The sequence below is a fragment of the Archocentrus centrarchus genome, chromosome 16 (assembly GCF_007364275.1).
Source record: "Archocentrus centrarchus isolate MPI-CPG fArcCen1 chromosome 16, fArcCen1, whole genome shotgun sequence".
Taxonomy (NCBI): domain Eukaryota; kingdom Metazoa; phylum Chordata; class Actinopteri; order Cichliformes; family Cichlidae; genus Archocentrus; species Archocentrus centrarchus.
Window position 1 is genome coordinate 25,207,681 of NC_044361.1, and position 26,521 is coordinate 25,234,201.

A 26,521-nucleotide genomic window follows, 5' to 3' on the forward strand; every position below is an offset into this window, starting at 1 on the left:
GTTTGCATTCACTCTAGGATGTGATTGTCTTAGAACATCAGGTGTTCATGTGACTCACAGCCAAGCCATCGATCAAGGAGAAAGACTTTATGTGGCTGTGGAGCGATTGATAAGGCAGAGTCTAAAAAAACATCCAAATGTATACATACATATCTGTGTTAGTGATTGTTGGAGCAAGCGGGGGAGCTGAAGTGGAAATATGCTGCAGTGTATCTACACAATAAAACTGGATGGAAGCAATGGCTGAGAGTCTGAAAAATATTTTTAAAAAATAGTTAATGAAAAAAAAGCAATACTTGTGAAGCATTTTTCTCAGTAATTTAACAGGAAATTTCCTTGACAATAATAATGAATGTGGGAAGATAATAATCATTTTGCTGTTGGAAAGAAAGTCAATTATGATGTCAAGATGCAGGCAATAGAGCAGATACTTCCTGGTTTCCAGCTCCAACTCCCTCTTGCCTCCCATTCTTCACCAAAGTGTAATATTTTCTCATCAGAATAATAATAATTATACTGATATAGCGTTTGAAAAGCACTGTAAAGTCAATATTAATATTAATTTGAATAATTAGGAGCAGTCCACTTGTAGTTTTGTTGTCCCAGGTGTGTGGTGTTTAGTTTTTGAACAATACAAACCTTTTAAACCTACATGTTCACTTTAACAGCTTCTGTAAATTGTATTTTTTTTTTCTGCGTGTGTGTGTGAGTGTGTGTGTGTGTGTCACACACAATACTGCTCAGCTGTGCACTGTGGCTGACTCGATTTTTTTTTTTTCCACCCGTCTCACTGTACTGTAAATACGTGCCTCTCTGTGGGTCTGTTGTGTGCTTTCTCACTCCTCGGTCTCTTTGTCTTTCATCTCTCGCCTGTCTAGCTGCCTTTCATCTGATTTCACAGCTCTGGTCGCTAACTGTTTCTTTGACGCTCACAGACTCACTCCCTTTCTCTCAGTTTGCCCGACACTTTGCTCTCTGCTGCCGTCAGCCTCATGTTCAATTAGCGGTCTCCTTCTTCTGTCGCCCTATGACACTGTTTCAGCACAATTTCCAGTGATGTTTGATGTTTTCTGTGGGTAGCAACAAGGCATTTCTGTCTTAATCCCTGATACCATGTTGCCTAGACTATATATTTAAGGACCAAATGTTTTATTTTTTATTTATCACAGCTTTAGTTTTTGGAAAGAAAAGACAGCTAATAGTGCTGTCAAACTGATGATCATGAGCGTGGCATTGAGGATGATGATTCTGCTTGTGATGATGATGCTGACAAGATGATGATTATGGTGGTGTATATCTGGATGTAAGAATAAAGTGGATTTAGATATCATCTTGTTAAGTGTGTTGAGTCGTGAGCTTATTGTGTGTGTGTGTGTGTGTGTGTGTGTGTGTGTGTGTGTGTGTGTGTCCAGTCTGGCAGAGTTAATTTAGATTTGAAACTGTATTGAATCCATAATTTTTGGAACATTTAAGCAGAAATATTACGCGGGCATTCATGACTAACACCCCCCCACACACACAAACTCAAGCAATGTGAAATAATTATATAGTTTAGTGCCACAAAATTATGGAAAAAAAAAAACCCTGAACACTGTCAAAAGTGACCTCTTCAGTAATGAGTGCGTTGTGTTTTTGTAAATGTGTTGTTTAATTATCCTCGGAGCTGTGACTGGGCCTGAAACCAGGAGTCAAAACACTCCCACACAACTGTGAAATTTTTGACCAGAAAAGTACAAAGATTGTCTCACAGATTTTCTGGGGTTTTTTTGTTTGTTTGTTTGTTTTATTTTGCAGCTCAAATATATTTTGCATTGTGATTTTTTTTTCATCAAAAAGGTGTAAATGATCCCATAAATACAATTCTCAGGAAAGTACCAGCATAATTTGTATAAATAATCAAATTTAAAACTCTAATTGTCTTGTAGTATATCCGTATTTTGCAACTATAGGTTGTAAAAAATTTTAAACCTTATTTTGGGGGGATAAACTCAAAGTTTTTTCCTTATAGTTTTTTTTTTTTTTCAGATTTTAGTGGCAATCCACAGTGTAATCATTTTCTGATGGCTGCTTCGAGCAGGATAGTGTGCCATGTCACAAAGCTTAAATCATCTCAAACTGGTTTCTTGAACATAACAATGAGTTCACTGCACTCACATGACTTCCACAGTCACCAGCTCTCAATCCAATAGGGCACCTTTGGAATGTGGTGAAATGGCAAATTATCATCATGGGTGTGCAGCCAACAAATTTGCAGCAACTGTGTGACACTGTAATGTCAATATGGTCCAAAATCCCTGAGGAATGCTTCCAGCACATTGTTGGATATGTGCCATGAAGAATTAATGCAATTCTGAAGGCAAAAGGGGGTCCAACTCGGTACTAGCAAGGTGTGCCTAATAAAATGGATGGTGAGTTTTTAAGACAAAAAAAAAACATTTACTATTGGGTGACCTGAGAGCTTCTAATAAGTTTTTCTTTTTCAGATTGGGATGTGATGAGCTTATCATATGTTTTTCATGTAAAATCCTTAAATTAGTAACAGTCAGCAAAATGCCAGATGTACATTATTATATACAAGACGCAGAAATTAGACAGTGCAAACTCCAAACGTGCCTTAAAATTCAACTCAAGCACAGAAAATAAACAAAAATCAGCTACTGCTACTTCCTTTCACTGCCACTATCTGCCAGTTTTATTTCCTGTTGAATAGATTACTTGGATGGATTATCCGTCCACAGAGTATCACTTGAGGCCCGACTTGGACTTGACCCCTGTGATTCAGACTTGGAGTCATACATGATCTCTGAGGCTTTAGGACTGAAGGTTTAGTGATTCAGGCCCAGCGCTGTGCAGTATAACCTTTACCTGCGTGGGATGTGTCTCTCCTCAGCCACCCATTCTAGCTCTGCTGCTGCTGCCTGCTGCTCATGGATCCCCAACCCTAATCCTGTACCTCTCCGCAGAGGGCAGGCACACTCACATTCAAGGTTAAGCTTGTGAATGTGGGGACACTTAAATCTCTGCCGCTCTTGAGAGGAACTAAATGAATATCCGCCTTCATGAGGGTGGATTACATTCTCACTGATATACCTGCTAACTTTCTGTCTCTCGCATATATTTCCCCTCCCCTCTCATTACAGCCCAAGAGGTTTTCAACAGCTCTTCAGCCTCTGTGGGTGTCAGAGAGGGAATTATTTTTCACATCTACGAGTTAAGAGGCATTACCATATTGGATTTGCACTTGTTTTTATTTGCACTGTGTTTAAATAGCCCCTGCAGAGTCTCACAAAGCAGCATTAATGTTTTGGTAAAAGGATGAGTGCCTCCTTGTAAACATTTCAGCGTTTTAGCACCTGTACTGGCATTTTAATTGAGAGATTAATTGAGAGAGAGGTGTGAGGCTGGAGAAAGCGGAAAGAAATGTGCTTCTAACCCATTGGCGGTTCTAGGGGCGGGGCCACAGGGTCATTGGCCCCATCTGAAATCTGATTGGCCCCCTGAAGTGCCCCTGTCCTGTCACTCATCTGTCCTTTGTCCGAGAGCGAGGATCAAATTAGAGGTGGATGCAATTCCATGCTGAAACACCAGTAGCGCTAATGAGCCAATATAGGAATGCTCAGTGTGAATAAAGCTTACAGAAGAAAGAGAAGATTTGAACGCTCTCGCGGAGAAAGTTTTTTAACCGGCAACCGATGCCAGTCTACATTTTGAGGAGTTTGTTGGTAATAAGTCATAAATCCCTTTTTGCTCACAGCTGTCACATAGCGTAAGTCTGACAAACATTAATTTAAGAGGCAAAGTTAGTTAAGAGTAATGTTAACTGAGGCCCTACTTGTGTTTGGACATGAATGTTAGCATTTCACTAATTCATGTACTTTGTAATTTGCATTTGTGTGTTAACATTAACTATAATGTTTGGCAGTGACAGAGAAGAATATGAAAAGAAAGGGTCAGTCTCAGGCGGGAATTCAGCAGTTTTTGAGCAGAGTGAGTCTGCCAGCTGAAAATGAGCAGGGTGAGAGGAGGGAGAGAGGAGGGAGAGAGCAGCAGGACACAGCAGACCAGAGGCTGGTCAAGAGCAGAGCACCTCCAGTCCCTTTTCATCAGGTCAGAAATCATTTAGGGAGAGCAACAACAGTTAATGCTGTAATGTATGAAACTTCTGATATTGTTATTTAGTGAAATGGCACATAAGTTCACTGAATCACCTCATGGTGATAAGATTTACCATAACTTTAATGTAATGGCTTTAATTTTTATTGGTCCGTATATCACCACATCTACCACAAATACTTGGCAACTCTATGAATACTGTGGCCCCTTGATGCCCCTTACTTAGAAAAATCCTAGATCCGCCACTGTTCTAACCACATTTATACACTTACACAATGAAGCAGAGCAGGTTTGGAGGCCCTCAGTTCAGCAGACAGACTCGAGCCTGCCGGTGATAAAGTGGCCACTAGATGGCGACGACACTCTAATAATCAGGTGAGCACATTAGGAAAAACGAGCATCTTGAGAGATAGACGCATGCATGTTTGAATATGTTTCTCTAGAGTAACGCGAGAACAGGCGAGCCATTAAAGCGATGACAGTCTGTGAAGTGAAGAGGAGAACCCAGTGTGGAGCCAGGAGCGTAAACGAGGTTAATAAAGGCAGACCAGCCTGGATTACCAGCCATGAATAGAGGCGGGGGGGATGAACAGGACTTGTAATTGCCGCTTGTAACCTAGGCTCGGAAATAGACTTAGAGGGAAGTCTTCCTGCTGGAAACTAACCAGCCTAACAGGCTATTTGCGAAGGCAACTTTGATTATTTGAATTCTCATTATTCTATAATACACAGTGACAGCAGTCAGCCAACAAGCAGATTAAAGGGCATTTATTTTTTTGCTTCCGATATTAAAAGCAATGTAATGTCTGTCTCACAGGCTGTCAGTCCGGACATAGACTCGTGCTGCCTTCTCAGAGTGCTTCCTCTGAATATTGTTAGATTAGGTGGTGCACCTAAAGAATGTTTTGTACCTAAGTAATCTTTTTAAAATTTATATTTCATGGTTTACGATCTAAAACTCCCTTACTGATTAATTACATTTCACTCCATTAAGTCTACTGGGAGTTTTTCAAAAAAAAAAAAACTTGTACACCCAAAACATATGATCAGTTTATAAAATACCCCCCAGTGTGACCACACCAAAAGATTAAAATGTATCAGTAAAAATAATCCAGTAATCGGACCTGGTACATTTCTTTATGAACACCTTTCTTTTCTTTCTTTCTTTTTTCCAGAAAATACTAAAATTCTGTGACTGTGTGTTACATATTGTAATGAATTTAAAATAATAGAAAAACTAGAATAACAATTTTTGAAGCAGCAGCTTTTCAAGCATTTTGGGAGGTCCCGACCCTCAGTTTATGAGCCACTGTATAGTCTTATGTGGGGGAAAAGGTGCATTTATGTAGCGCGTAACATGTTATTCTGGTAGCACAACCACAGCACAAGCACAGATTTAGTGTGTGTATGTATGTATGTATGTGTGTGTGTGTGGGGGGGGGGGGGGGGGGGCAATGGGTGGGCTCACCACAAAATTATATATAGACTTCCTGCACCTTCACTGCAAAACCCACCGACGCACACTCCAGGAGCTACAGTAGATGAGGATAAGACTGAAGCTTTGAAAGAGCGAGGTGATTCCCATAACCACTTCAAACACGAGGCGCAGGCTTATACGCAAGTCTTGAAAGTTCAGTAGGGAAATGAGGCTGCTGTTTAGTGTCTGTGGCTGTGTCACAAAAAAATATACCCCACTGTTCTCTCTCTGGAAAAAAATGTTCATAAATGAACTGCTGTGTTTTGCACTTCAGCAGATTATAGCTTATACTTCTTTTTTCTCTCTCTTAACTGATTCACTGATTCACCAAAAGTCCTTTTAAAAAGTCCCTTTACAGTTGCCCTTTGTAGACACCACATTGGATGTGACACATCCTCTATACGAGTTTCATTTATCATATTCGTTTCCGTTTAACTTGAATCATCTATCAGCATATGTCCTTGCCTTTAATTGGAGTTGGTACCCTTTCTCTTGGCTGTCTTCCACTTCTCCATCCCTGGTCACCTCCAGATGACTTCTCAGGGAATATTGCTGAGTCATGATGAGGGCGAGAGGGGGCGATGTTTCGACTCAAAATACTTGAACCTGTGGCAAGTGTTCTGCGCAAATAGGCAGATATCCTTCAATCCGCTTTCAGCGCCCACTGTGCTCTGCTTACCTTTGCACGGTGATGCCCAGAGGAGAGAAGGGGAGGAGCGGGGTCTCCAAACCTGCCCACCTTTCTCCTCCCTCCGCTACTGACAGCTCGACAGACACCGCTGCTGGCCTATCGCACCAGAGCCGGACCCCCTCTGGTCCTTTCTCTCCCTCCCTCTGTGCCCTGCCCACCCCGGCGGTCTCCTCTCCAGCCCTGCCAGAGCCAATCCGCGACTGGGTGTAAGTAGGGCAAGCCGCTTCCTGGTTCTCAGAAAGGAGGAGCTGGGAGTCGGAGTGGGCCAGCGGAGGCAGAAGACAGGGGGTCAGAGCAGCCCAGAGAGCCGGCGGTCTGCAGAAAGAAGCGAAGGGAGCTAGAACAGGGAGAGGAAAAAAAAAAACGCCGACGCACAATTTGGCGAGTAATAAAACCTCGCAGGTGTCGAGCCGAGGACTACAGGGGCGGCGAACCCCCCCCCGCCCCGTTCGCCCCCTCCAGGCGAAGAAGAAGCAAGAGCTGGAAGCATAAAAAATAAATATAAGAAGTAGAAGTCTGCAAGGTGGGAAGGAATAATCCAGGAAGTGTGGAGGACGGTCAGGTGGGAGGCGACGAACCAGGACAGGTGACACACCGGCACTCAGGTAACTATTCACCTGTCTGCCTTCGAAATGACAGCAAACTAGAACAAACCTGAAAGGTAAATGTTGTTTAGGAGACATGTTTTGCCGTGACAGCACCGGCTTGCCTCAAGCGCTTGCGTCCCTCCTCCCTCCTTCCCGGTTCTGATCGGGGTCACGGGAGGACTAAACACGTCACGGCTATTGAGTAACTCCCGTCGACATTTATTAAGCGGTTTCGGTTTACTTTTTGAAGCGCACAAAATAACACACAGTCTCGTGGTTTCTTTGCGGGGGGAGAAGCAGGTGCTGCAGCCGCTGTTTGATACGTGCGTCTGTGCGCGGCGGCCAGGTGAGCGATAGAGAGCGGGGTCGCCGGGTACATTTCTGGAGACTGGGCTGCTAATTATAGCCGAGAACACCGGCTGACATCCAAAACCTATAACCTGTTCTCACGCACATCACCTGCCTCTCTGCGCCGCTCTCGGGCACGCAGTACAGTGGATCTGCTGGATTTAGTCTCTTGCACCTAAATGATCCACCCTCAGTGGTCTGTTAATCATCATCATCATCATCATCCTCCCCGTGGCGCACCCAGTGTTTTATTTTAATCCTGTCACAATCCTGTGTTACAAAGGCTGTAATGTTAGGTTAAGGTTTCAGCCTGCATCGTGGGTGGAGAGGGCTGTCATACCAGTGGGCTTCTGTATGTGTATGTGTGTGTGTGCCGTTGAAGAGGTAACTGTGTTGCTGACTTGCCCCTCTGACAGACCGGCCTAACAAGCTCAACTGGCTTGGGTTTGGTTTCCCTGTGTTGTGAGCAGCTTGTTTGGTTAAATCTTTAGGTGCCCTTGCAGGCAGTTAAAGCCTCATGAAGATTCCAGGCTCAGGTGTTACCAAAGCCTTTTTATTGTCTTCCTTCTGCCTCACTTCTCTGTCTATGAGGGGCAAGAGTGGGAGGCTGTGAAACCAGGGAGAGAAAGTAGCAAAAGACAAGCAGGAGACCATGAAAGACAGCCTGGGTACTTTCTGTTTTCATTTAGTCTGTGTCTCTATGAACCAGTTACCACCATCATGTGACAGGGCATTTCTAACACTTATACTGGGCTGGCTCTGCACATGGAAGAACCATCAGGGGTTTTGAAATAATTTCTTAAAGCCAGCTCTGTTTGCCCTAATGTTGTCTGCAACATAATTAGACATCTGCGCTTCATCCCTCGTTCTCGCTGTCCTAACATGACCTCCATCCTGGCCTGCTGTCTACACGCCTGCTTCTTGAAGCCTCGGTCATTTCATCATCGTGTTTAGTCTGAATCTGCAGGTACATGAATACATATTCACTGTCCTTCATTTACAGAGCTGGGGACATTAAAAAAAAAATGCCCTCATCACTTCTGCGTGGTATGTTGCTAATCATGTTCATCTAAAAGATATGTGTGTGTAGGGGTGGGTGGGTGTGTGTGTGTGTGTGCGTGTGTGTGGGCTTTCCCAACCCTACTTACAGTTGGAGAACTTCTTTTCCGAAGAAGTCAAAGTAGGAAGCAGTTGGTTTCTGTCGGTGATTTTTTTTTTTCTGTTCTTCTGCAAGAACTCCCCACTCCACTCTAAATTACATCTGGTGCATCATATGATAACTTGTGGGTGTGCAAATGTGTGTGTGCTTATCCACATGCACCGTAGCTAACCCAACATATTTGACAGAACAAAAAACGAAACAGGCGTTAGTCAGCACCTTGTTTTATCTTTATCAATTGATCAAAACTCCTGTGCTTGTTCGTGCACCGTTTGGTTAAAGGTAATAATATAGTTAAATCTGCAGGCATTGTGTTCTTTGATATTATTGGGCAAAAATCAATAACAGGCTCTCATATTGTGATTCAAGTGCTCTAAGAGAGAGCGACACTCCCGCACCTCCTCGGAGCTTTGTTTTCAGCTTTTAGCTTTTTTTAAAATCTAGACTATGACAGGAAACGAGTTACAGGTATTTTATAGACCAGATCAAGAGAGTAACACAGAGCAGTATAAAAAGTGAAAATTAGCAAAAGTAAGGCAGAGTGATGTATTCAGTTTAAAGCAGAAGGTTTAAATTGTATCTGAAGGCAAGAGTATATACAGTACTCATTTTTAGCCCATAGCGACTACTCTTTTGGAGGAAGGGGTATACAGCAGAGAAGGGAGCTGGTTTGTGTATCTTCTAGGTTTCTCTGTGTGTCATTAAATTTGATAATTTTGTTATTAAATCGTTAAACCTCCTTTATTTTTTTTCCCAGGTGTATGACCTCTGCGGACCTCTCTGCAAAGAACCAAAGAGGAGGGGGGGGTGTGTGTGTGTGAAAGAGAGAGAACAGAAAGCAGGCACCCATCTTCTCCTAGGTTTATGGACTGGAGGTAGGGATCTCACACCTTTTTTATAATATGGTTAACACTGTAAAGAGGCGTGCATTCAGGAAGAGACTAGCACTTATGTGGCAACCAGAGACCATGAAATGTCAATAGATTTCAGGAGGGTGAAATAATCAGTAGCAACACAAAGTGGGCAGGTACAGAATTATCCTAATCTCAGCTTTGAGGTGAGCAATTGGAAAAATACTGTTGACTGGCATGTTGCGTATAACCTACACAACCAGAGTTCGGAAAGTCCAGGAGCAGCTGTCAGCCGTGGAGCGATGGCAGACGGGCAAAGCTTTAGTCTGCATGTCACACTCACTCTCTCCGTCTTCCTGACACTTACGCTGTCAAGCAGTGGCGCGTTGCTGTGTAATGGGAAAGCGATTATCTTGAAATGCTATTGTGTCATTCAAGCATATTTAAAAGCCAGGGTTTTAACACCTGTTTAAAAAATGGCCACGCTCAGAAATGGAGCTGAAAGTGTGAGTCAAGGACTAGGTGGAAATTAACAGTACGAGTGGAGATAACACTTGCAGGACATGTGTTATAAAAGTTATGTGTGGTGTTGAGTCACAAAAGTAATTGTGTGAAAAGGATGAAAGGAGCTTGCGTCAGTGTGTATAAGGTCACCTCAGGAACTGTGATTTTCCTGTAACTTCAGGATGCGGGTCTCGCCTAATAATATTCAAAAATTGTGACGTGGGAAGGGATTTCAAAATGAGACGTTACCCTGCTAGACTTTCTTCCTTCCTTAACAATTGTTGCTCTCTTCACCTTGATGGTATGCGTCATATTGATACTAACCAGCCCCCCCTGGAAGCACACAGATGAATTAGAAAAGCGGCATTAAACTTTATAACTTTTCATATTTATTGTAGAGAAAAGTCAGCATTAAGATGGTGTCACATTAGCAATGCTTTTTCACCCCATTGCTAACTTGTTAAAATGCAATAATGCAAATGTGAACGTTAATACGCTGGATGAATTTCATAACAATGTATTAATTTAAAACTTTTGCAGATTTCGGCAGTTAAGCCTGCTTTAATTGCCACCAAAACTTGTCTTTATATCGTCATTGTCATATATGAAACAAGATCAATCACTCCCTTAATGGCTTTAAATATTCTGAGCTCCATTTACACTCATTTATCACGCTGAGTAGTACATACATGACTAATTTCTCTGATATTACCTAAACATGAGCTTTATTAAATCAAACATGTTGCGTTCGGGGGGGGGGGGGGGTCAGTCCTCAGGAAATACTGGTCTCCGTGGGATGGGAGCAGCATCTTGAAAGCATCCCTGTCCTTGGAATAAATATGAGCTGAATAAAGTGGTCAAACAGTTAAATATTTTATAGGCAACCTGGAAGTTAACTCCACTGTGGTTTGTTGGCTGCAGATGCTCTACTGGCTTTTAAAGATGGTTCAGGAATAAGGCCAAAAATAAACCCTTGTGTTTTTAAACCAGGCTGATGATATTTATAGGTTTTTGTTGTTGGAAAATAAGCACAAAGGAGCTTTTGAGAAGCTTTAAGGACATCATAACAGTAATGTTAGACGTAATCACATAGCAGAGGATGCAATCTTCGAGGATTAGCAGCTCCTTCACCTTCAGCGAACAATTTGCTGGCTAATTTAAAAAACACGCAATTAAAATGGAACTATGAATCTTATTCATTTTTTTTTAAAGACCCAAAGCTAAATTGTAATTCCAGTTTTGATTGTAAAATTGTTATTAACAAACAAACCATGCAATGCATGATACCCCTTCTGCTAACATATTGTCAGCTCAACCTACTGAGAAAATTGAACTCTAAAATAAGTCTTAAGGCCAGATTACTCATGCTGATTATTATTTAAATGACGACGTTAGAGTTTCCTGTCAATTTCAGCAAGAGCCCGCAAATCTAACAAAATTTATGCTTAATGAAGTACAGTTCCAGCCACATTCAGGGCACATTTTGTTGTGTTTCGACACAATCCAGACAACTCTGATATTTAGATCAAGTTAAATTTCACCTATAAAACAGCTGCATTTCTGTCTCATAACCGTCATAGGAAGCAAAGTATCTTTAAAAAAAATTGCATCATCACATCATATAGATGACACTGCAGAAGACTTCTCTTTTAAGGAAGTTGGAGCATGAAAAATGTTCTGTATAGTTATCTACACTGAAGGTTAATTTGAATTAGGTTTGAATTGGTTTATGACTTTGTGTGTGTGTGTGTGTGTGTGTGTGTGTGTGTGTGTGTGTGTGTGTGTGTGTGTGTGTGTGTGTGTGTGTGGTGGGCAAGCTGGTGTGACAGTTCATGTGATCACTGTTTTGCTAGAGTATGACTACTGACTACCATGTGTCCGTGAAAGGGTGGGTAAAGGGAAGTGACATTGAGTGGTCTGTGAGGCGAGACACACACACACACACACACACACACACACACACACACACACACACACACACACACACACACACACACACACACAAAAAAAACACATACATGCATGCACACAGTTCTGGGAAATGCTTTAATTAGGGCATGTGAGCCCATATAAATTCCCCCTATTCAGACATGGGTCTTTCAGTTTCATATGAGCCGACTGAGTGGGAGGAAGGTGGGGGGGAGAGAGACAAGAGAGAGAGAACGGGGGATGGAGGATGGAGTTGAAAGAAGTCAAGCTTTCTATTTTAGCCCCAGATATTTGAAGGTGTCTCACCCTCTGTCTTGTGTCTCCTTTGTTCTCATCCACCATCAGTCCATTTACCAACACCTTAAATAACGCCTCTGCACTCAGGCTTGTGTGTCATGCTGTGTGTGATCACGATGTGTTCCTCCAGTGGTTTACTGTCATGATATCCTTAAATAAATCCACTGCGGTAACTGTGCTAATCAGATTTGTGCCCCAAAGTTCCCTTTATTTAAGCATGCATGTAAACCATAATCTTTGAGTTTTGGACTAATTGCGCGTTTTCACCATATATGGCAGTTGTTTCTCCACTTTAAAGCAGTAGTGACAGAGGGGGTGACTACATGGTGTCCGTAATCCAGTCTGCAGTGACTACAGTTGAGTCTTGCCCCCACTCGATCTGTGTCAATAGAGGAAGTTATGTATCTGCCATTTCCTCTTTTCAGTCATGAGTTTCTGTAGCATTTGACAGCCCTCCCTTGCTCTCGACCACCAGCCTCGCAGCCCACGCCACCCTAGTGTTAACCAAGCAGCAGGTGGCCATGACTCTTCTTCTTCTTGTAAAGAGTTAAAAAAAAAGGGGAGGGGGGCTGAGAAAAAGCTACAGGCTGAAGGAGTGATCATGATTCAGCTCTTCTAGTAACAGTGCAATTGTTTCTGTACACATTGAGCGGGCGGTTATCATAAATAGGTACAATGAGACAACACTTCAGGGAAAGTGAGAATAAACACCCAAACATGCACAGGCAAAGGGAGTCATTGCAGCTGAAACTGACCCCTTTCATGTGTGCTGTTCAGAGGGGGAACTCCAGCTGCAAATGGAGGTGTTCATTCCAAAAGGCTGCACATTATCCCTTTTGGAAAAATACAATCACTTTTGGTTTTGTTAAAATGTGGATTGCATTGTTTTGTTTTCAATGTATTCGGCATTTTTGGACCACAGAGTTTTGGTGAAGTGTTTCTCCCTTCGTTCGAGCTGCAGAGGTTCCACTAACCGATCATTTATCAGATAAAGGTTCAGGTTTGTTGTTGGTTTTTTTGTTCTTGCCTGGTTTCTGATACCACAGCAGTGGGTGTTGCAGTTGTACACCAGTCAGTTCCACAGTAAAGCCCTCCCTGACACTACGCTGAAGTTCTGATAATATTTCATGGATTGTAGTTACAGTAAACACAAACTGCCTCCTCCTCTCACATACAGCTGAGCCGATTTGTCAGGAAAGTGACACATTGTGCACTCATATCCTCTGGTTGTCTTTCTTTTGATTTCTACCAGTCTGACGATGTTTACCTGTTTTTGTGCCTAATCTTCCCCTGAGCCATTTCTTTTTTCATGTGTTTGCCTTGCATTTATCTCTCCATCTGTTCTAGTGGTCGACCTTTTTTTTTTGTTGTTTTTTTTACTGAGCACAGGAAGAGGAAATTGATCAGGATCAGTTAGTTTTGCAACATTGCTCTCTCTGAGGATGTGTGTGTGTCCAGTGCTTTTGCAATATCTTCCTCTGATGTGGGAGTGTATTTGTGCAGGAAAACAGCAGCTGTTAAGACCCCTCCCACTGTTTTGGCAACTTAATGTAATGGACCCGCAATTACACACATGCATATGAAGTGCTTATCTAGGTTTTTCCGTTGATTCCTCCATCCTCAAGTGAGATATTTATAAATATACTGAGCTAAGCTGAATTGCAGTATATTTACTGGCAATGTACAGCAGTACACTTAAAAATCCTGCAAAAATATGTTGCTGAATGGTTTCACCTAACTTCTTTTACCGCATCTACTGATTGCTGTCTCCAAAAACACCTCACCTGCCCCACCTACCACGGCCTTAACTGTATTCTCAAACACCCTCGAGAATATACACCTAAAAGTTTGCTTAGCGTTTTTGGTTTAGGTCTTCTGTAATTTCTGCAGCGCAGGTGATGGTGGGGGTTTGCGTTTGACTGCATTAGGCTGATCACAGGGTGAAACCTCCCCAGCAGTCCTATAAATATCATTTTATATGCTGCACCTCAAGGCTGAACGCTTCAGTTGGACATTATATTATAAGCGGCTCCATGATGAGTATTGCGCAGGACAAGTTAGTTTTCATTTAGCTCGAGGAGGGAACTGGAAATGTCTAGTGTAGAGTACAGGCAGGGCTGTCACGATTTCAGATTTTAAATGCGTGATCACTGCAGCCAAAGAATTCATGGTAATGATATTATTGTGATCTCGCTAGAAAACTGTGAATTGTTGAGTGGTTTGTCTTTTTTTTTTTTACAGCAAATTAATTATTAACCATAAATCTGCAAAAAATATATATTTTTTAAATTACGAGTATTATTTTCATGGTATATTGCTGCACACTTAGTAGTACATTATACATATTTCTATCATTTTCACAGTACATATATCGGATAGGATTGTGGCATTTACATACTTGCTTTCCACAGTCAGGACATTGTTAGTTGTTCTTATAATATTGCTCATATGTTTACACACACAGACATACACACACTTATACACCTATGTATACAGACCAGGAAAAAAAAAAAAAGAAAAATAATATTTTATGTGTGTGGGTATCACATGTAATTGCATATGTATTACTTATCTACGTTTTATTTTCATTCACAAATAAAGTCTGTTTAAATATGTTATTGCTTTGTTTCTGTGTTCCTCATTTTTGACACTTTTTTTTAAAAATTTAAACAGCTGGGGGTCATAAAACTATTTGCATTTACAAATTATGTTTTACTAATACAGGCTTCTTTAGCGAAGGTTACTTTGAAAGCTCACACTGGCTTGGATTGAAAGTGTTACTGAAAAATGACTTTCTAGTTGCTCGTGAACTTTACTACTGCACCTGATTTAAATATTTTCTCAGGTAGTTTTTTAAATTAACATAATGAATAAATATAATTTATTTATTCTTGGCTCTCCAAGTGATTGCTCATCTAAAACTAACTGAGCGACTTTAGGTTATGATTTTGACCACAGTTACTGCACTCGGTGCACTACGCCCACACACTTCATTTGCTGTACCTGATTGTCATGTTTAAATAACTGACAGCAAGTATATGTTTCCATATGTTTGACTGTAATGATACTTTATAATGCTTTCGTGGATTCTTTCTTGTTTTCACATGTAGTCGTACGTTGTCGTTCTCTCGGTGGAAACATTCCTCAACTTCATCAGCTCAGTTCAGCTCATCAGATATAAAAGCGCACTCAATAAGATAACGTTTCCTGCTTTTTGCCTATTAATTGACGCAGGGCGCGGCATTCAATTCGCCCACACACCTTGATGCTCCAGTGTTCACACATGCACAGCTGTTTAGTGCTGGGGCTAGAAACTGCTGACCAGATAAGGAGCTAAAAGAGGGGGAGAGCAAAGTGTGAAACCACTCCGTCAGCATGCCTTCTCTCTCACACATCTGTGCATTTTCTAAATCTTAGGGTGAAACTCCCTTTTGGTGATGCTAATGATAGAGGTGGCTGCTACCCTCAGACATCTGCACACACACGCACCCACACACACACACACACACACAAATGCGTACACCTGCAAGGACTCAGTGACTTCCTGTGGCTGCGTGCATGTGTTCACCTCTTGCTCTATCTCTCTGTTTACCTCCCAGTCTTCATGTCAAGGCTCCTCTCCCTTCTCTTTTTCTGTCTCCCCCTTCCTCCCCTCCACCCCTTGTAACTTAACCCTCTCTACTCTTGTTTCATGTCTCTTCACTAACACAGATTGTTCGAGGCCGGGACTAGATTTTCCTGTCTTAACCTCCTCTCTGCTTTATCTTTCAGAGTATCTCAACACCCACTCCCCATTCACTCACTCACTCACTCACTCTCATGTGTTTCTCCTCCCCCATACCCTCCTTATACTTGTTTGATTTCTAAGAACATGTGTGTTTTTAGAAAACATACCTCCCTCATGTTCCTTTTTTTAACTTTTGTTGCCTCTTCTCAAATCTCAGACCATTTTCCTTCCAACCTCAGATTGATTTTCCTTTTGTGCTTCTCCTTCTTTAACTGGGGCAAACAAACAGAAACAGTCGACCTAACGCCGAGTTTGGAAAAAAAATGGGTTTTTTTGTTTGTTTTATGGAAAAACCATATTACACTCAATGATCTGCTTTAGAAAATATTTTCAGAATCCAAAACTGAAATGGCTTTAAGTAAAAATTGGAAAATTCACTGGAAATTTAAATTGTGTCTGCCAGTGTTCTGCTCTGTTTTCTTTCAAATACAAAATCATTTTGGAGCCTAAACACGAGTTTACTTTTATAATTCTATTACACGGAGGAAAAAAAAAAATCTAAAATGCAGATATGGTATTGTTTGAAAGTCTTGCAGCATCCCCTCATCCTCTTCCCCTGCAGCAATAAAATACACACATGCATAAAATTACATTCATCTCTAAAAAAATATAATTGTTAGAAATGGTAGCCCCACACAGCATAAATCCTGCATTCTAGGTTACAGCTAAACAATGTTCATAAAATAAAATAATGTCTTTCTAGCAATTATTTCTAAAAAGCCAAATATTTGTCCCATGCAGATTATTATAATTAAGGTTTTCAGTAGAGGCTTTGGATGTTCAGTTTTGTAGATCGCTCATATGGTAAAGCTTTTATTCACATAGACCTCAGGTTAGAAGTTGGTGGATATTACACAATGTATATGTGCACCCAAATGTCTTGCCCCATGTGCTGATAAGCTGATAATCCTCCAACAGATTCACACGGGTGTTCAGGTCTGGCATGCAAACCGGCTGCTGTTATAGCTCGCAGTGGAGTGTTGTGGTGTGGGAGGGCGAGGGGATAAGGGCCTTCGCTCTGCCAACCAAATGAATAATGTAATGTGTTCTTGGAACTAAGACCACAGTGTGCGCATGCGTCACACTTTATGCACACACACACACGCACGCACGCACACACACACACACACACATATCATAACGCCCCAGTTACAGTAAGGACAGAGGAGGGCTTGGTTGCAGGGGCTCTGTTAAATAAAGAACAAACTTCAGCTGCGTAACATCGACTCAGCGGACTTCTCTTTTCTTCTTTTCTTTTTTTTCTAAATTCCTCTTCAGTTAATGCTGGGTGCAATCGTTGTAATTATCAGGATGGTGTCTCAAGTCTTGTCTTTGACAAATTCAAATGGCGATTCAAATTCAGCCCCCGGCTGCGTCTGTTTTTATATCTCCTGGTGGGATGCAAATGTTCAGTCCGGAGGGAACTGTCGGGACACAGAGCAGGTGGAGTTTGTGTTTTATCTCCCAGCAGAGACGAGGTGCTTTATTAGAAGGCCAACCTGTGTCCATTTTAGTATTTTTTTTTAATTTTTTAAATGCAGTTTTGGACACGGCTGTCACTCAGATGTGAAGGTTTTGCGCCCCTGTAGTTCTTTTTGAGAGCGCTCAGCCTGGCTGAAAGCAGCAGTTCTGGTTTGGCAGACATTATGTGTACACTCTCATCTCTTCTCATCCCCCCCATTTCCTCCTCCCCTACTCTTCCTCAGCGAAGGTGTCCCAGTACCACATTCAGCTCACTACCCCAAATAAGTGAGGTGTAAAAAAAAAAAGAAAAAAGGGTGAAATCTTTCTAAACCCTCTAAATCTGTCTGTCACACAGAGAAGAGAAGTGGTGTGAGCAGGACGAGGTGTGTGGAGGAGAAACGGTATGAGCTCGAATCTTACTTTCCATGTCTTTGGCTGCTTAGTGGTTTGTTTGTTTTTTTGTTTGCTTGCTTTGTTTTTTTGTGGCAAAGGTTGTTCAGCATCATCATTTGTTTTGTTGTGGTTTGGATTAACTTTGTGCTAAATGCGGGTTTTTATATGAATGAAAACACTTGCACACGTGTTTTGTTTCTTAGTCAGTGTGTGCCTCCGTAGGAGGAATTTCATTTCATACAGAAACTCCATTTGTAATGAGGATTTTTTATAATATATTCAGAGCTGCTAAAGTGCATCTATGTGTTCCTTTTGAGGCACTGAACAACATAAATGTTTAAACATAAAGATGTTTAAAACTGCTGCAAAATTTCCTTAAGCCTGCTTTAAAAATGTTTTGCTCGTTTGCTAATTCACATGCACTTAATGACGTTGATAAAGTCTAAAATTGATCCATAAACTTGTCCTTCAGTCAGCGCAAGTACTGAGAAAGCCTGTCGCAACACCACAAGTGCTCACATTAACCAGCATGGACACACAGACGCATAGTCACAAACACACACATGAGCAGGCACTCTCGAAAACATCTGACATCAGAATTCATAAAAGCTTTTCTCCTTCTCCCTCTCAGCCACAGTTTTCTGTGAATAGTATAAAGTCATATTTTCCCCCTTAGTGCTGGAGCCTGATATAATTGAGGTGGACTGGGAAAACTTACAGCCTTTAACGGAAAATAAGAGCCATAAAAATAATACCAACAGTTCTAGTTCCAGTTACCACACGCTCTTAGTGTGTGCAGTGGGATTTCACGATATAGACGGTGGAAGCTGCTTTTATACTGAAGAGTAAATCTTTGTGCACAGGTTTGGTCAATCTTACAGCTGTCATTTTCCTGGCCTTCGCACAAGCTGCTCTCTTTTTCTATTAGGGGCCGCAGAGAGTTGAGCTAGTGGACAGTAACAGTGGATTTAAGTTTCCATTTCCTCTTCAGTAAAAGCAAATCCACGGCAGATTCTCCTCTGCGTTGTTTAATAACTTCTTTGATTTATTTTTATTTTTTTTGTATTTTTCATAACCTGCAGGTTTTTGGCCATTGGTCTGGCAGTTAGAGGGAGACAAAAGTGATTTGAAGTTTTCATCTGTATATTTAAAAAAAACAAATAATTCTTTGTTGTTAAAAGAGAGGAAGAGCGTGCACACAATGAAAGCAAGGGATGAGGAAACCGTAGAGTTGCAGAGGTGGTGAATTCCTCCACCGTCGACTAAGAGTAGGAGGTGAGAGCAAAAAAACTAAGAAAGAGATGAGATGCAATTGTTGGAAAGATAACATCCGCAGCATTAAATGCACAGAAAATGAAGACATAACAAAAATTGGAGAGCTAAAATCCCTTTTTAACCTACTTTGCATACTCACTCATTTGTAGGTGTATGTTTTGGCAAGAGTAAGAGTGACATTAAAAGACACACCTAAAAGCAAACAGTCCTATCACTTATTTGACTTTAAGGTACTGAGTCCTGTTTAACATAAATAAACTAAGCGTGACAGTTATTAAGAGTTATGCTAGTAGTTGATTTGCTTGAAAGTTCTCAAGTGCATGACAATGTGCATTTGTGGTGTCTGCCTGTGGGCTGGTATAACATTAGTTACAATGTGTTGCAAGATTCAGCAACTTATGCAGACATGTCCTTCGTACGCAGCAAAAACAACCAGAAACAAAGCGACAAAGAACAAGAAGGGGGGATACGAACAGTGTGTAGTTTGTGGCTGTTCATGTCATAATGTGTCAGTATTAAGTGACTCACAGGCAGACAGAAAATTGATGGGAATCATTGAAACTTCTATGCAGTCTTATTATTTTCCGAATACGTTTGCGTTCTGAGGAATATGCCTAAAATAACAAGCTTGAACCACCAACCACCCATGATGCTTTTTTTTTTTTTCTCTCTCTCTCTCTCTCTCTCCCCTGTGCCGGAAATTTAATGTGCACCGTTGTTTGCTCCTACCAAAACACCTTTGTGTCTCGCTTTTCTGCACGGCTTCAATTTCTGGTTGTTGCCTCTGAGTGACTTTTTGCTCGCTGAGGGGCATTTCCAAATTTTATAATATGTTCTGTGTATTTTAAAACAAAGAATCAGGTTTTAATAGAGTTATTACCAATTATGGAGCTATTTGTATGAGTTTCTGGGCTAGTATGATGTCTGCTTAGTTTTTCAATTCATGATGCTTTGCCCACATTTTGATTTGTATGTTGGGTTAAAACTTAAATAATAATTTTCTACATTATTTTACACATTTGTAATCATTTGTCTGTAAAATGTCAGAAAACTGTGAAAAATGGCTGTGACAAAGTGACATCTTAATGTTTTCTCTGTCCAGCACATGCTCCAAAAGTCAAACGTATTCAGTTTGCTCGGATATACAGTCAGTGTGTCCAAATGTTTTACTGGTACTGTAAGACAACAAAAAGCAGCTTATCCTCATCTGTAATAATCTGAAAATGTTTGGCATCTCAAGTCTCAGAACTGTGAATTTAAAAGAACAAAATTAAGTATCAAAAACAAAGTTGAGAAGGCCCTGAACTTCTTCACTCTTCTTTATCAGCGGGTGGCCCGACACGTCGTCCTTGATGCCTTAAGTTCAGCGAGATAATTCTTACTAAAATGCTTTGGCTTGAGAAATATTAGTAAATATTTGTAATAGAGGCTGCGGTGGTATTTTGTGACAAGTACCTGGTGACATTCAGCATGCCTGGGTTTCAAAGGAAGAGCCCTTTGCACAAGTTTGTCTCAGTGGTGCAATGTGATATGGTTTAACTCTCATATTGCACCTACCTGAATGTTTTAATATGACTCACAATGTCAATATGATTTTGGTTCTTACATGGTTGTTCAATTTTTTGGATTCTTTGATTTCAACAAAAAAGACTTTCTTTTTTGTTTGTTTGTTACTCATGGTTTTTGGTTGCGTGCGTTGATTTCCTTCCTGCGAAAGTAGTTGTACTAATGTGCATGGTCTCAAGAGGGATGGGTATTAATGCAGAGCAACCGCAGCGATGCCATAACCTTAGCTCCGCTGCAATCCCCATACCTGTTAGCCTCCTTCTGAGCAGGGAGGGGACGACAAGGAGATCGTGTTTATCGGAAAGTGTTCGGAAAATGGGCCGTTGGGTTTTGGAGAGAGGGGGCGCGTAGGCGAGTTGGGGGGGAGGGGTATCTCTCAATCTGTCTTCGTCACCGTGCACCCTCTTTTGGTACGACAGGAAGGAGAGTGACAGACAGAATGTGCGATAGAGGTAGACATCCCCAAGGATGAACGCTTAACCCCAAATTCTGACAAAGAGATCAGACCTTTAAGTTGTCTGAACATCTAAAGGAAGGAGGAAGTAGGAAAAAAAAGTGGTTTAGAGAGAGCGTGACAAGGAAAGTGAGGGAGAAGACTTGTGAAGAGCAAAAAGATGGAAGCCGTGAGACAGCCGCTGCCTCGTCTCCAGCTGACGGTGCCCATGCCCATAAAGAAAGGGAAGGTAGGATTAACGTTTGTGACCTCTGGGTGCTTCATCCTCTCATCTTCAGATGAGAAAGGGACGGTTTGAGAAATCAGAAGGATCAAAAAGTTTGCAGAAAGGTATCGGCATGTTCTTGATAGGTATTTAACTGTCTGTACTTTTCATTTCTTGTTGTTGAATAGGTGGGGTGTATTTCTCCATGACTTAAATAGTCTGTCGTTAAGATCGTCACATAACAGGTTATATCTAACAATGGTGGGTGGGGGGAGCCACAGATTGGCACGCTATGTGTGCAAGTGTTCATGTACTGTGTGTATATATATATATGTGTGTGTGTGTGTGTGTGCGCTTGTGTGCATGCACGTGTGTGTTTAATAGGGTGTGTTTTGGAGCAGGTTAGTCAGGTGGATGTACTGTTGTTGAGCAGAGCCCTCTGGGCACTGTGTGAACACTGTTATTGGATGGCCAGGGGGCTGCCAGTTGCTATGGGAGGGAGATGAAGGGCAGGGAGGGGGAATCTGGAGGGTGAGTTGTTTGTGGAAAATCTGGTCTGCTCAGGTGTATGAGAGATATTGTCGACCAGGTACAGTGTGGACAGGGTGAGGTGCGAGCTTAGGGATCCAAAGAAGGGAGTTGTTGGATCTTATTACCATCACATCTCACAAAGGGAAATAAAGAAAGTCATTGTCCTAGCATGACGTTCATTACGGGATTTTACGTTCAACCCCCCGCTCATGCTTCTTGTCGAAAAACTGGTTTCTAAAATATCCTCTTGTGATTTAATAAAATAAATAACACAGAGTATTATAATGAGATAAGATGCACTTAACTATGGCAACCTATTGATATATTTATTTTAGTCCTTTATAAAGTTCATAATTCTCTTTCTGTTTTTTTTCTTCCTCATTCTTTCACTGGTACTCCCCCTTTCACCCACTCTAGTCTGTCACTTCCTCCCTTGCTTGCGTTTTTTTCCTTCTCTCTCGCTTCCATCGGCCCCCTCTACCAGGTATTTTATTTCAATCACCTAATGCTATAAGGGTTTCACACGAATTAACCTACTGCCCTCTCGTTACAGTGCCTACAGTACATTACATAACCTTTCCCCGTCTTGACTATCATTTTTGTTTTATATTTCCACTGTGTCACTGATCATTCCTCTTGGTTTTTATATTTCACAAATCTCTGACACTGGCTCTGTCATCTTCTATGCACTTTTTCTCAAATGCCCCAACCTCCTGACATTGCCACCAAAAATCACCAACTCCTGATTTAACAATCTGGAGCAAAACACAGGGCGAGTGAGGCGAGGAAGATCATGAGGGCGAGTTGTTGTCAAGCAATGTTTAAACTGTACGTCAGGTTAAAGGGGAATCCTAGCGTCAGTGACGCTTCTAGAGATTTACTTAATTGTGGAAGAGCTGAAGGATGGTCTCTTATTTTTAGAAACTACAAATCAGTAATGCTACTTTCTTTGAAAAATGAACCTGATTAAAGTACCATATTGTAATTTGCTCAGCGCTCTGCTTCTCCACATATATTAAATTACCTTTCTTTCATGTAGGTGGTAATGTCTCCAGGAGAGGACGGGCTGATTGGGATTCCCTTCCCGGAGCACAGCAATGAGCTCTTGTCCCATCTCAATGACCAGAGAAGGACAGGGCTCCTGTGTGATCTCACTCTGACTTCCCGCGGGGCACGCTACCCGACGCACCGCTCTGTCATGGCTGCCGTCAGTCTGTACTTCCGCCGGCTGTTTGGCACAGAGGAAGGGGGCGGCGAGGGCGGAGGAGGTTTCAGCGTTTGCCAGCTGGACTGTGTGGCACCTGACGCCTTGGATGCTCTGCTGGAGTTTGCCTACACTGCCACCTTAACGATCCCCAGCTCTGGGATGAGAGATGTGCTGCGAGGGGCTCAGCTTCTGGGCATCCAGTGCGTGGCTGATGCCTGCAGAGACATCCTGGGGGAGACTGCGGAGGCAGAGGGGGAGGCAGCAGAGGAGCAGAGAGCCCAACACACAGCTACTGAGAGAATGATAGAGAGAGAGAAGGTAATAGAGAAAAAGTCCAGAAGAAAAATAGATGGAAGGAAGGTGAAAAAAATTGGGCCACATCACAACATCAACTCCTCACCTTTGAACCCACCTCCTGCTTCTCCCATCTCGCACCCTTCACCTGCATCTGACAGCCTTCGTTCCCTGCCCTCTACCCAGCCTCCTAGCCCTGAACAGCAGGAGCTTCGCCTCACACCTGGCCAGAATGGGGATCCTAAAGAGATTAGAGAACCTGGCAGAGGGGCCACACTAAATGGAGGCCTCCCTTACTGGCTACAAGAGCGCCCCCGTATAGCCCACCCACCACCCAAACCACCCTTGAATGACAAGCTCTCAGGGGATGATGAGATTGAGGGTTTGGGCGATGATGGTATGCTGATAGGAAGAACCTCCTTGCCTACCTCTGTAGCTAATCGAGGTGCAGCCACTTCAATAGTGGCAGGAGGTAGGAAGAGGAAGTCTCAGACCCCCCAACAATGTCCTGTCTGTCAGAAAATCATCCATGGAGCAGGAAAACTGCCACGACACATGAGAACACACACTGGAGAGAAACCCTTCCAGTGCACTGCTTGTGGAGTCCGCTTCACCCGGTATAGAAACTTCTTACTACAAACATTCACAAAAATCTGAATCTGCTAGCAGTTATTGGTTTTACATCATATGTTTACAATCTTTCTACATCTTCATCCTTTGTCTTTGCTCTCTTTTCATTAGCAATGATAAATTGAAGATCCACATGAGGAAACACACAGGCGAGCGGCCCTACCCATGCCCCCACTGCCCTGCCCGCTTTCTGCATTCCTATGACCTCAAAAACCACCTGTCCCTCCACAGTGGAGCACGGCCCTTCGAGTGCCCGCTTTGCCACAAGGCGTTTGCCAGGGAGGACCATCTCCAGCGTCACCGCAAGGGTCACAGCTGCCTAGAGCTACGCACACGTCGGCCCAGACGTGGGCCTGAGCTGGTGGAGGATGGTTTCATTGATGGAGGCATGAGGGAGCAGTCCAACTCCCTGGAGGCTATGTCTTTGCAGGGCCACTCCTCTACATTCCTCCCCCGCACAGTGCTTGAAGGGGGAAGTGGCTCGGGCACTGGCCCTCCTCTTATATTTCCAGGTGACATAGAGAGGGAGCGCTCTCTCGCCCTTCAGGCTCTGGCCCAATTTGGGTCTCAGGGGCTAGCCAGCTACCCTGAGCTTTTCTTGCGAGGGCTGGAAATGCGAGCAAACAGGGAGGCGGAGGGAGAAGATCCAGGAAGAACCCACTCACCAGCTACGCAACGTGACCGGTGGGCCGATGAAATAGAAGAGGAAATTGGAGATGAGGAGGCAGAAGAAGAGGAATAGTGAAAAGAGAATGTCTGTTTGATTGAATGTGTGTATGTGCGTGTGGTAAAACATCCACAATAAAAACAAAAGAAAAAAATCACTCAGGTGGCTGGACTAATTACCTGCTGCTCACAGATAGAGAGCGCTTAAAAATAAAAAACAAATATTAAAAGAAAAATTATATTAAAAGAAAAATTGTAAAACGGGTTTTCTGAGATATTTTAAATGTTTGTCTTCTGGTTGTTGGCATTTGATTTCATTTGTCTTTTAAAGTTTATTTCTTGTTTGCTGTTTAATTTCATGTACTTTAGGTCTGAGCTGTTTCTTATGTCTTGATTTTATTTTTTTGAGCTGGTGTGTGTCAGTGTGTGTGTTGTTCTTGGGATGCTTTTTACTATGCAAACTCAAATCCATAGCTGCGGCATGGAATGATAATTTAAGATGTATATTTTAGTTACAACCTAAGTTGATTCAGGTGCAGTTCAGGAGTCATATCACCTAGATCACAACAATGAGTTTGTGTGCCCTGTCCTCTGGTGGTTATCAGTGGAAATACAGTCTAAATAATTAGACTTACTCTGTGCATTGAAAGCAATAATCTTACCTATTTTTGTTAGCGGTACAGTGAGCTTTGATTTGGTGCTTAAACCAAAGATTTTAGGTTTTTCTTAAGCGGAGGGGAGAGAGGTGAACTGTAGCCAATGTTGGGTTTGAAGACAAGATTCTTCCCAACTGTTTTGATAGCCATGAGAACGAATCTGCTTCTGCATTTGAGTGTTTAAGAGCTGCAGATCTCTGTGACCAAAAGAGACAAAGTCTGGGTCAGTGAGTTGATGCTGATAAATGGTAAAGTCAATTCTTTTTTTTTTTTCTTTTTTTTTCTTCTTCCCCAGGAGCTGTGGACTTCAGTCTTCCAATGCACTCATTTGGGTTCTAAGACAATGTGCCCCCCCCCCCCTCATCTCTATTTATTTATTTATTGATATTTATTATGGCTCTTCTGCTCAAACTTTTCAAAGACCAAATAAAGGATTGGACACAGATCTAATCCACTCCTCATCCAAGCTGCATTACGCTAAAAATCTTTCCTTGTGATCTCCACACACCTCAATGCCTTTTTACAGGCAGTGTCTTTGTTTTTTTTTTTGTTTGTTTTTTTACATTATTATTTTAAATTTTTTTTTGTTTTTTTGGCGGCCATTCGTCCTCAAATGCGTTCTTTGCACATTTAACCCCATCAGGTTCCATAACACAGACACATTCCATCCTTCGGGGTAGAGAGAAGGGAATAGCAGTAAGAGGGTTTAAAACCCTTCCTCTTAAATGGATTTTTCAGCATGCTTTTTGGTTCTTAACCCGGCATGTAGAGTACTGTATCGCATATTGTTGCATGGCAGTTCTTATAGATCGGCCACCGCTGTGTGTAAAAGGGCCATTATCTTTTCAGTTTGTTCATCTTTGACGAAAAACCTTTATCAATGCTTTACCTGCAGCAGAACTTGTACAGGGTGTGGTGCAACCATTAATTGCTTGAAATGACAGCAGTTGTATTTTTATTTTCTCTTCTATCAAAATCTGCAGTGTCAGAGCCTGCTGTATCAGCCACGCTGGTCTGGCCTTGTGTGCACTATCAGCTCCTTTCCATGTAGTGAATCTTTTCTCTGTTTCCAGTTTATTTGCACTATGAGATTTTGGAGCTTCAAGCTTTTTTTTTTTTTTTTTTTTGTCTGACCTTTAAAATCAAGTCCATTAACTCACTTGGTACCATTAAAAAAATTGTGATTGAAATAGAGAATACTTTGTTATAACCCTCATACTTCCTCCTGTATATTAGTACAGAGATATTGTCAAATATATATATATTGGGATAAAGTTGCCTTAGTTTTTGTTTTGGTTTTTTTTTTGTGCTGCAACTATTCTCAGGAAATCTTGAGCAATGCACTAAATGATTATACAAAATATCAAATGGGAAGAAACCGGTGCTGTAGGGTGATTGACACTCTTCATACTTGTGTAATGCCAGTAGTTAAAAGAA

General features: G+C 42.0%; 1 protein-coding gene across 1 annotated transcript; it reads left to right on the plus strand.

The window, feature by feature from the left end:
* Positions 1 to 6,492: 6,492 nt before the first annotated feature.
* Positions 6,493 to 26,276, plus strand: zbtb7b (zinc finger and BTB domain containing 7B). Its single transcript, XM_030750884.1, has 4 exons — positions 6,493 to 6,886; positions 9,133 to 9,250; positions 22,671 to 23,749; positions 23,874 to 26,276. The coding sequence occupies exons 3-4, from the start codon at positions 22,677 to 22,679 to the stop codon at positions 24,502 to 24,504; spliced, it is 1,704 nt and encodes a 567-aa protein (XP_030606744.1). The 5' UTR covers positions 6,493 to 6,886; positions 9,133 to 9,250; positions 22,671 to 22,676; the 3' UTR covers positions 24,505 to 26,276.
* The last annotated feature ends 245 nt before the right edge of the window (positions 26,277 to 26,521 follow it).